Source organism: Carex rostrata, chromosome 13, assembly GCF_964058835.1.
Source record: "Carex rostrata chromosome 13, lpCarRost1.2, whole genome shotgun sequence".
Classification (NCBI taxonomy): Eukaryota; Viridiplantae; Streptophyta; class Magnoliopsida; order Poales; family Cyperaceae; genus Carex; species Carex rostrata.
Window position 1 is genome coordinate 6,109,330 of NC_135930.1, and position 11,158 is coordinate 6,120,487.

The 11,158-nt window shown below is 40.2% G+C and overlaps 1 protein-coding gene across 5 annotated transcripts; it reads left to right on the forward strand.

Moving 5' to 3' along the window:
- The first annotated feature begins 584 nt into the window (after positions 1-584).
- Positions 585-10,880, forward strand: LOC144564196 (putative histone acetyltransferase HAC-like 1). 5 transcript variants are annotated; one of them, XM_078313745.1, is made up of 17 exons: positions 585-738; positions 1,419-1,562; positions 1,846-1,957; positions 2,067-2,161; positions 2,210-2,442; positions 2,823-3,278; positions 3,553-5,396; positions 6,148-6,438; positions 6,793-7,200; positions 7,296-7,496; positions 7,606-7,748; positions 7,847-8,159; positions 8,328-8,467; positions 8,625-8,703; positions 8,851-9,243; positions 9,663-9,880; positions 10,481-10,880. In XM_078313745.1, the coding sequence occupies exons 2-17, from the start codon at positions 1,486-1,488 to the stop codon at positions 10,596-10,598; spliced, it is 5,121 nt and encodes a 1,706-aa protein (XP_078169871.1). In that variant the 5' UTR covers positions 585-738; positions 1,419-1,485; the 3' UTR covers positions 10,599-10,880. The 5 variants fall into 5 exon arrangements, with proteins under 5 accessions (XP_078169871.1, XP_078169869.1, XP_078169873.1 ...); XM_078313746.1 differs by having other exon boundaries at positions 597-738; positions 2,067-2,143; positions 2,216-2,442; XM_078313743.1 differs by having other exon boundaries at positions 2,067-2,442.
- Positions 10,881-11,158: the final 278 nt, after the last annotated feature.

An 11,158-nucleotide genomic window follows, 5' to 3' on the forward strand; every position in this document is an offset into this window, starting at 1 on the left:
AGAAATCACCTTCTTTTTCTCTCTTCCTTTTCCTCTCTTTCGCTCTTTGAATTCTGATGAGTTTGAGAAGAAGGAGAGAGACGAGTATTTTTAGTGCAAAAATAAAAAAATTCCAATCCGCTGTATGGTACAACGGATTGGAATAAAAAATCCGATTCGCTGTATTGTAAAGCAGTTTGTGTATTTTATAAAAAATCCAAAAATTTGGATATTTTTAGATATTTATATTAAAAATTGGATATTAATAAAAATGTCGGCACAAAATTGAATTTTTTTTTTTTTTTGAGGAAAAGCCCTTGGGCGCACAAAATTGAAGTTACAGAAGCGAAAAGGATACCGTATTAACAAGTCGCGAAAAGACAAAAAGTAAAATTCCAGTAAAAGACCCAAGTATTTTCTGGTAAATAATTTAACAGAATGGTTTTCGCTTCATGCAGGGCACGAACCATATGCATCACTGTTTTGCTTCTATAGTCCATGCGCTGCATGCAGCCAAAACTACTCTGTTAAAATCTTTAGCCGTATTTTCCATGAGCAGCCGACCTATCTCCTTATAATTAACAAAATCTACCTCACACACTAACACCACCCCCAAATCTCATCATTAATCGCATCAGCCTTTGAAAAAGTTCCAGTAATTGGAACGGACGTTGAGTCCAGGAATCAAGCAGCCAAGCCGGTCATCACCCTCTCCGCCCAATTCAAGCGTAGATGTTTTTCTCCCAAAAAATCGCAAAGGTACTAATTGCAATAGAAAAAGGGTCCTAGTTTAAGTACGGTACTTCAGAAACAAACAGTATAATAGGACCCTCCAGTCCTCCACCGGCCTCCGTCTCTGCTCACCGGTGAACAAGCCCTAGTTACTAGGTGAAGAATTGGGATGTAACGAATCCAATTTTGACTCGGTCCAATTTTGACTTCGGGAAAAAATACGTCTAAAGAGTTGACCACCACCGTTGAAGCTATTATGTCGCTGCATGATGGGGCCAGAGAATCAGAAATAGAGACGAAGAATGAAAAGAAACTGGAGGAGAACCGTGAAGGATCGTTAAGAAACTAGAGGCCATTCAATTGAGAAATCCATTGTGCTGTTTAGTGTAATTCTTTGTTATTAACTTCACTTATATAAAACCATCAGTTGTAACCACACAGATTATGAAATGAAATTAAGATTTTTGAGCTTCTCTTCCATTTTATCCTTTTGCCATTACCGTACCCACCTTCCTAATCCAAAATTCGCCCAAATTCGTCAATCAGAGTTAGAGATCCCTATCATAACATTTTTCAGTATAAATGAGAGCTTTTCTAGATTTATCTGATTTTTTGGTTAGGCCTAATCTATTTTATAAAGGGCCCTGATTGGTGTTGCTATTGACTGTTATGATTGTTAATTGATTTATTTTGTATATGATTTCCAGGTGTGAGGTGCGAGTTAAGTAAAATTGGTTTTGGACAGTTGGTTTGAAAAATTGTCCAATAATCAACATGATGCAAAATCATACCGGCCATGTTAGTATGGACCCAGTGTTCCAGGCGTTGCGAATCAATATGCAAGACAAAATGTCAGTCTTTTTTTTATTCTACTGCACTAGTATTATAGAAATCTGTTTTCTTGAATGCAAAGTAGTGTGTGCGTGTGTTACCTTATGAGTTATAAAGCATTGCTTACCAGCTTGTTCTCTTGTGTTTAATTGGTTGATTTCTCATACAATTGGTGATCTAGCCTGTCACATTAACATACAATTGGATTTATGTTCGAGTTGTATATGTTGAAATTGTTGTTACTGAAGCTTCTTGTTCATTACTACCAAAATTTAATTTGTTTTTTTTTTTTGTAAAATACAGATGCAAATGGTTTGAGAGAAAACACCCTAATCGGTCAAGTGAGTGGAAGCAGAGGTTGCCCGATATTGCGAAGATGCTTGAAGAGTCTATATTCAAAGAGTCCCTCAACAAAGTAAATCAATCTCTTTATTCCTCCCTACAAACTTCTGTTGTTCCTTCTTGTGAGCAGGAAGGCAATTGCTCATGTTGTACAATTTTTTTGTGCTTTGTTTTGTGAGCAGGATGACTATATGAGCAAATTTCAGAGTGGGATTGAGAGTCGGATAATAAATATGCAGAATCAATTGAACCAGAAACGGCAACAGCAATTGCAACAGCAACAGCAGCAGCAGCAGCAGTCGCAACAGCAACAGCAGCAGCAGTCGCAACAGCAACAGCAACAGCAGTCGCAACAGCAACAACTGTCGCAACAGCAACAGCAGTCGCAACAGCAGAACCAACACCAGACTATGGCGCATCATAGCATACGGTCTAATTCCTCAGTATCTGGCATGATGATTCCTACGCCTGGCATATCACACAACCCGACTGGAACCATGCGAATACCATCCTCAATGGAGAGCAACCAGGGGATTAATCCCACTAGCGGCCCTGCTGGTATGATCTTGAATAGTAGAGATCCCTTTAATCTCTTATCAATCCCTTATTGTGGTTTTCTTGTGCGTTCCTGCACATGTTGTAGTAGACCTCCATTCCTCAAATGAACTAATAACGATCCCCTTAATGGAACCAATGATTGTTACCATTATTCAAAATGTAATTTATTATCTTGTCTCTGTTCCGCATTCAAAATTGAAGGGGTTGTATAAGTACCCCCAGAATTTTCCTATACAATTTCCTCACATTTATGTTTAGTTAACTAGGCATGGCTTATTTTTGGGTATAAACTAAAATGTGAGTTTTATAAGTTAAAACTATCAAATGAAATTTCTTTTCTTTTGTGTGCTACTGAGAATACCACATTCTTTCCTTTTTAGGGACCATGTCTAATGGATACCAGCTCTCACATGGGAGCATGTCAATTAATCAGCCAGGAAGCACTTCAATGTCTGCATCAATAGGCGTTCAACGCCAGGTCACACCACAAATGCTACGGACCCCTGGATTTAATTCCACCAGTACCACACAAGTAACCCAACAGACCATGCCTATGAACTCTGACTACAATAATGGGTCCGGGATGCAGCCCCAGAAGCAACAACAATACAACACTCTCAGTGGACAAGTGGGGCCTGGCATGCAGTCAGTTCCTATGAATCAGAAGCATTCGTCCCAAGGGTTTGGAGATGGCATCAAGAATAATAACATTCAACAACTAATGAATGGACCAGGAATGTCAGAAGGGTACATGGGCATTGGTGGCACATATGGGAACTCAACAAAGCCTCTCCAGCAGGGTTTCTCTTCACATCAGATCCAGCAAAGGACGCCGAGTATGTAAATTTGTTGCCATATTCATTTGTTTTCATTAAGCTTAGTAGTTGTAAGTCCCCCCCAACTCAACTAGCAGATGGCCAGAGCTTTGCAAATTGCATTATATATATGCGTACCTACACACACACACACACACATGCATACGAATGTATACATACATATAGATGTATGCTTATATGTATGTGACGAACTTCCTGTCATCCTTAAAATGTGTAATTGAACAATAGAAAATACATTCTCACTTGGTTTTTTCCCCTTTTATCCTTTTTGAAGCATCACTGTCTCAACATGGTGTTTCTCTGATGGGCGACAACACAGTTGCCAAACAAGTTGACATGACCATGTCAAGTTCTGGAAACTATTACAATCCTGCAGGCCCATCTAACATGTCTTCAACAAGCAATTTAAACAAGATCTCAGCTGTTGCAGCATCCCTCCAATCAAAGCCCAGGGCAAACATGCTCACAGGCAATCACCAAGCAGGCATTCAACAAGCTATCCATCAAACGATTCAACAACCAATTGTCAAATCTGAGCCATTCTCTCACCCCGAGAAGGTCAACATCCAGCCATATGCACACATGAGCAGCCAGCTTGGTGGCAATCAACTGCACCAGCACAGCATGCAACAGCAGCCAATGATGACGAGGGTTGGAAACAACACCTTTTCGAGACAATCCTCTTTGGGCTCTATCGGCTCAATCGGTTCTTTTGGGGGCATTAATACAGACCAAGTAATGCCTGAGAGTGCCCTGCTGACGAATAATGATCTAATGCTCCCTCAACTTGCTGATTTCCAGGTGCCATTTGGTAATAATGAGGGAGGCCAGGGACAGTTCTTTGGCCCTTTAGCTGGTTCCAATGCATTAAATCAGACTGTCCAGTCTGATGAGTTGTCATCCCATAATGGGGTGGGGAACGGCCGATCGAGGGGTGGGGTTCAGCAGCCAGACTCGATGCTGGTTCAGCAACAGTCTCAGTGGAGGCCGACTCAACAGGTGCAACGGAGCAACCACCAGATGGTTGCTGATAGTAACAACAGTCACAATAGCAATGCACTGATTGAGGGTGTGCGGGCCCCTGGTCCTACTGTCACTACTACAGTGGTTCCCAATAATGGATCCTCCCAGCTCTCTCAACGGGAGACACAGTATCAGAACCAGTTGAAACTGATACTATTCCTACTCCATGCGAGATCCTGTCGTGCTCCAGTTGGCCACTGCCCTGAGAAGAACTGTGTTAAAGCACAACAGCTTTGGAAACACATTGAAAGATGTCATCAGAAGCAGTGCCGGGTCCACCTTTGTGTGACAGCCCGGAATGTTATTCTTCATTTTGGTGATTGCCAGGAAGTGAACTGTCCAGTCTGTATCCCTGCCCACAAGTTTATAATCATGGCCAAACAGAAGTCCTTGACACCGAAGAGTGGCTCAAAAAAAGGTTTAAATGGAAAGGAGGTCGATAATAAGGTGGAGACTGAGGCTGGTTTGAAACATTCACAGAAGGGTGTGAATCAATTAGACTCATCGTCAGGAGTATTCTCGGATCAGATGGATGCCGAGCCAGTTTTGATGGATGTCTCAAATGGGCGGCGGCATCAGCCTGAGCCACCACTCCAACAGCCTCTACCAAAGAGGCAAAGGATGAATATGGATATCTCCCCCGTATCAGTCAACAATACAAACCCATCATTTAGTGCTCTGCAGGAAACATTTCCTATTGAACAGAGTACCAGTAATATACCTGCAAAGCAGGAGACAGATGTTAAACTCAGTCCTGCATTGCGAAACATGCACATTGCCTCTACAGTGTCTGACACGTCATCAGTTCAGATGGGTTATGGCATGAATGGAGATGTTAGCATGGTAAGATCTTCTCAAACTGATGTGGGTCCTGCTGGTCCATCTGAGTGGGTCAAGCAGGAACCTTCTTTGTTGGTTGAGAACGAAGAGAGAAATGATGAAAATGCAACAGAGGCAAAACAAGAGGAGATGGAGGAGGATGGGGCTGCCGGTAAGTCAGGGAAACCTAAGATAAAGGGTGTTTCTATGATGGAACTCTTTACGCCGGAGCAAGTAAGAGAACACATCAAAAGTTTGAAGCAGTGGGTTGGTCAGGTACATATTTTTCCTTTATTTATCTTTTTATGAAATATAATTTTGAGAAATGTCCTTGATAAGATGAGCATCAGACCGTACTGGCCTCCAGCTTTGTAAAATGTGCATTTCGAAGGTATTTACAAGTACTTTTCTACATTGCGCTACCGTCTTTATTTTGTGTGTGTGTGTTTGTGTTGGCATTGTGGTGGGGGCTGGGTATTGTCATGCTAACAAAATTTTCTTTGTTGCTTTTCCAATCACATTAATGGAAGAAAATGGAAATGCTTTTTCCTACCGAGGTGCTTGTGAATGATAAGTACTCCCAATTTGAGGGCCTAACTCACACATGTTATTTTTTAATGCTGTTGAAATTAAGGATATTAGGGCCATGTTTGGTTGCTACTTAAATTTAAGGAGGACTAAGTTGCGTACTCCATCTTATTCCTATTTTACACCTCGTTTGGCAGCTTAAGTCATGGCTTAAATTAATCTCTTTGGGAAAGATAAATTGGTAAATGAATCTGTCTAATACAGTGGGCCCTATAAGCAGAGTAAGTATGGAGTAAGTTAATATGTTTGAGAGGTAGTTTAACTTGCTCCGCCTTAACTCCATCTTACTCCTCCCGTTTTACACCTCATTTAGTTGCTTAAGTGTGAAGGGGTTTACTCAACAGCCAAACATGGCCTAGATGAATAACTTCTCTTTGAGAAACATGTGCGTTGTTTATTCTATTTTGAATAATGACTGTTTATGTGGTTTGTGATGCAGAGCAAATCAAAGGCTGAGAAGAACCAGGCCATCTCGATGAATGAGAACTCATGCCAGCTTTGTGCTGTTGAGAAGCTGACCTTCGAGCCACCGCCAATCTACTGCACCCCATGCGGGGCTCGTATAAAGCGCAACGCTATGTATTATACAATTGGCATCAAAGGGCAGAGACACTACATTTGTATCTCATCCTTCAACGAAGCAAGAGGTGAAACCATTGAGATTGAGGGCCACACTGTCCCCAAGAGAAGGCTCGAGAAGAAAAGGAATGATGAGGAGACTGAAGAAGGGGTACATTTCTTTGTTCTTATAACCAAGGATAGTAGTAGGGTACCAGACCCGTATTGGTGTGATATCGCGATAGTATATATTTTTTATTATTATTATTATTATTTTCGTTCCACTTTTTTGGGTTAGCAATTTCCTCGATGAATCTCTAAGAGTAGAGTTTGGTAGCTCAAGTGTGCAAGAGATCTTTTTTCTTCTCTGATCTTGTTGTTTATTTCCCCTTTTTGGGTTTATAAAATTTTAATTCTTCTCATGGGCTGGGGATTAAATTTGTCAATAATATGTATCTTTTAAAGCCTTTTAATTTCTGTTGTCTATTTTCACTGAGAACTAACCAATAAGCCACCTTCTCCACAGTGGGTGCAATGTGATAAGTGTGAGGCATGGCAGCACCAAATTTGTGCTCTGTTTAATGGGCGTAGAAATGATGGCGACCAAGCTGAGTATACCTGCCCAAACTGCTACATTAAAGAGGTAGAAACAGGTGAGCGCAAACCACTACCCCAGAGTGCTGTGCTCGGTGCCAAGGATCTACCATGCACAATCTTGAGTGACCACATAGAGAATCGTCTCTTCAAGCGGCTGAAGAAGGAAAGGCAGGACCGAGCCAACCATTTTGGGAAGAGCTTTGATGAGGTACCAGGAGCAGAGGGACTTGTTGTTAGAGTTGTCTCATCTGTTGACAAGAAATTAGAGGTGAAGCCAAGGTTTTTAGAGATATTTCAGGAGGAAAACTATCCAACTGAGTTTCCCTACAAATCTAAGGTGCTGAGAAGATCCTATTTTGAGGATTTGATTTTCATTTTCTATGGAATTTCATTTTTGTTTTTTGTTGCTAAATTTCGGGTTTTACTTTTTAGGCAATATTGTTGTTTCAAAAGATTGAGGGCGTAGAGGTGTGCCTTTTCGGAATGTATGTGCAAGAGTTTGGCACAGAATGTGCCTTTCCAAACCAACGGCGTGTTTATCTGTCTTATCTTGATTCAGTCAAGTACTTCAGGCCTGAGATCAGAGCAGTCAGTGGAGAGGCTCTTCGTACGATTGTCTATCATGAAATCCTGGTATAGTCACTTTTTTTACCTTGAGAAATTACATACAGTTTGCCTTTTTTCCAGATAAACAGCTAGTTGTTTTGATATACATAATAACTGGTTCATATAATATTTTCAGCTTGGGTACCTTGAATATTGCAAAAGACGTGGATTCACAAGCTGCTATATATGGGCTTGCCCTCCTGTCAAAGGCGATGATTACATCTTGTATTGCCATCCTGAGATTCAAAAGACCCCTAAGTCTGACAAATTGCGTGAATGGTATGTGTTATCCCAGCAAATTCAAGTCAAGATTGTAGTCATCGTACATGTTACTAAACATATTCACTATAATGTTTACCCATGTCTATGTTTTGAAGGTACTTATCTATGCTGAAGAAGGGAGTAAAAGAGAACATAGTCGTTGACCTGACAAATCTGTATGACCACTTCTTCACGCAGCAGGGGGAGTCCAGGGCAAAGGTGACAGCTGCCCGTCTGCCTTATTTTGATGGCGACTATTGGCCAGGAGCTGCAGAAGACATGATAACCCAACTGCACCAAGAGGAAGATGACCGCAAGCAGCAGAAGGGTAAGATGAAGAAAGCCACTATCACCAAGCGTGCCCTTAAGGCTGCCGGCCACACCGATCTAAGTGGTGATGCCTCAAAGGATGCTATGTTGATGCAGAAGGTTTCCTACTCTTTGTTGTTGTTTTTTTAATTTGTTTTACCTCAATGATTCCTTATGAGTGCTCATCTCGTAAAACGAGTGATGTGATAGTTGTTGCAAGTACTTGGCTTCTTGTTTTTAATGGATGTAATTATTGTCTGATCCTTTTTTTGTTTATTCCTTGTGAAGCTGGGCAAAACAATATATCCTATGAGGGAAGACTTTATCATGGTTCATCTCCAGCATCCCTGCAACCACTGTTGCATACCTATGGTGTCTGGTACACGCTGGGTGTGCAATAGTTGCCGATATTTCAACCTCTGTGATAGGTGAGCATAATAATTGGCAGCATTATTCATGAAAATTTTCTTTAAAAAAACATCCTGGTGTTGAACATTATCCAAAATGACAATTTCATCCTTCTGGTTGACTTTTGTATTTATTCATCTACTGTATTCTATGAATAATCTTCTCTCTGCATGATAGCTGTCATAATGCGGAGCAACTGCGTGAGGGCAGGGAGAGACACCCGACGCATAGCAGGGAGAAACACACGTTCAGACCAGTGAGTTTTCTCTTTCTTGGGCTCTCTTCATATTATTATTTATCATACTTTTTATATTGTGTTCTTATTTTAGCATTTTGCACATGAGAACATAATAATGAAATTTAATTGCACCTTATAATCCTGATTATGTGCTGTTTCTTTCAGATGGAGATAATTGGCGTGCCGAATGTCACAAAGGACGAGGATGATATCCTTGAGAGCGAATTTTTTGATACACGACAAGCATTCCTTGCACTATGCCAGGGCAACCACTATCAGTACGACACTCTTCGAAGTGCAAAACATTCGTCAATGATGGTTTTGTACCATCTTCACAATCCAACAGCGCCGGCCTATGTAACTGCATGCAGTGTTTGTAACCATGAAATCGAGGCTGGCCAGGGCTGGCGCTGTGAGGTCTGCCCTGACTTTGATGTTTGCAACTCATGCTACCAGAAAGAGGGGGGGGTTAATCATCCCCACAAGTTGACAAACTACCCCTCAAATGCTGAGAGGGATGCGCAGAACAAGGAGGCTCGGCAGAAGCGGGTTTCACAGGTACATTTTTTATTGACTTACTTGTCGGCTGCTGTGTTGTTTGAATACACTGCAACTTTGATATTTTGGATTATTCTTTGACCTACTGTGGAATGGAGGTAGGATATTTTTTAATTTCAGATTCAAGTCTTAATGCGTAATCAAGAACTATAGTTGTTTAAAATAGAAGTTGTAGTTTTAGTAGGATATTTGGATTTGATGATGGAAAATATGGGTGGCAAGAATGCCATTTTTAAAAAATGCACGCCTAGTGGACTGTGGGTGTATAAAAATATGAATGTTACTATTATACTAGATGCAAATGAAGATCCTTTTGGTAATTTCCAGGCAATAACCATTAGTAATTATTTCACTGCCATTAGTATGAAGAAATAATATAATGAATTACCTAATTTATACATCTATTTTACCTAATGCAGCTGAGAAAGATGTTGGAGCTGCTGAGACACGCCTCACAGTGCAGGTCCCCACAATGTCAATACCCGAATTGCCGCAAGGTAAAGGGGCTGTTTCGCCATGGATTAGATTGCACAGTTCGTCTCTCTGGAGGTTGTGGTCTCTGCAAGAAGATGTGGTACATGCTTCAACTCCATGCGCGTGCTTGCAAGGAGACTGCGTGCACTATACCCCGCTGCAAGTGAGTGAAATGAATTCTTGCTTTTATTATTTTCTGCTGTTATATTTTGCAAATCTTGTTTGCTTTGCTTTAGTCATTTAGTGAGTGTGTCCTGTGTAGGAAGAATATCTCATAGAAAATACATTCCAAAGTGGTCTTAGAAAATAATTGTTTACTGTCTCACTGTTACTTCATGGACTCATTGTTTGAAAAATATTATGGTATACTAGCGGTCTAGTACATTGTTTAACTTTCTCCAAAGGGAAAAAGAGGATAAAGATGGTAAGGTAATTAACCTCTCTCAAAAAGAATCAGAAGAAAAATGGGCATCAACTTTGTTTTTCCTGTTTAACTTGTGTAATGTATCCCCCTAGTAAAATGAGAATTAGATTCCACGCACCTACAAAGCATAGCAATTATAACATAAAGGATATCTACAACTAAAGCAAGATAATTAGGACTGAAAATGGAGATTATGAGAAAAGTAATGTAGGGTGGGTACTGACAAATATTTGGTACTTACATAGTTTAGAGTTTGGTTAGATGTTACTCAATTTATGGTTTGCAAAAATGTACTTTTATGAGTGGGTTTCATCTTTGATGAACTTAATTTTAATACAGGGACTTGAAGGAACAAATGCGGAGGCTTCAACAGCAGTCTGAGTCAAGGCGTCGGGCTGCTGTGAATGAGATGATGAGGCAACGCGCTGCAGAAGTTTCTGAAACCAATGACATGTAGAACAGTCATCAAGATAATTCATGTACATAAATCTTTTTTTTTACCTAGGTGAATTTATGTACATACTTATACCTCCATTGTGTCATATACTGGAGTGCTAAGTGCTAACTAGATGTCTAGATTTATTGCAGTGCAATCATAGACCTTGACCCCCGACCTACACCAGTTGTTGTCATTCTTTTGTAATTTACATTGTGCAAGCTTAAATAATCTGTCTTTACTTCCAAAACTAAAAATGATCATGTTTCTCTCAAAACTAGAAGTGATGTCTTTATTTTCAAATTATGAAAGTTGATGTCTGAATATGTATTTGCTTCGTGAATACCTGAATGATAGTTATAACTAGATGCACAACGATAGAAACATTGTTGTAATATTGAAAAATGCCCACATCTAATGGGCTATGGGCCTATGGCTGTGGCGCTGAGGCGATGAGCTGAGTTAAGAGGATAGTAGATTGAATAACATATTATAAAGTAGCAAAAAAAAAAAAAAAAATATATATATATATATACTCTCTCTCTCTCTATATATATATATGAATATGCTAGCATGCTATG

Bases quoted from the DNA above. Each gene is read 5' to 3' on its own strand.
- LOC144564196 (XM_078313743.1), top strand. From the start codon at position 1,486: ATGATGCAAAATCATACCGGCCATGTTAGTATGGACCCAGTGTTCCAG. The intron at 7,497-7,605 runs GTATAGTCACTT...TAATATTTTCAG, and splicing joins TTGTCTATCATGAAATCCTG to CTTGGGTACCTTGAATATTG. The intron at 8,704-8,850 runs GTGAGTTTTCTC...TGTTTCTTTCAG, and splicing joins AGAAACACACGTTCAGACCA to ATGGAGATAATTGGCGTGCC.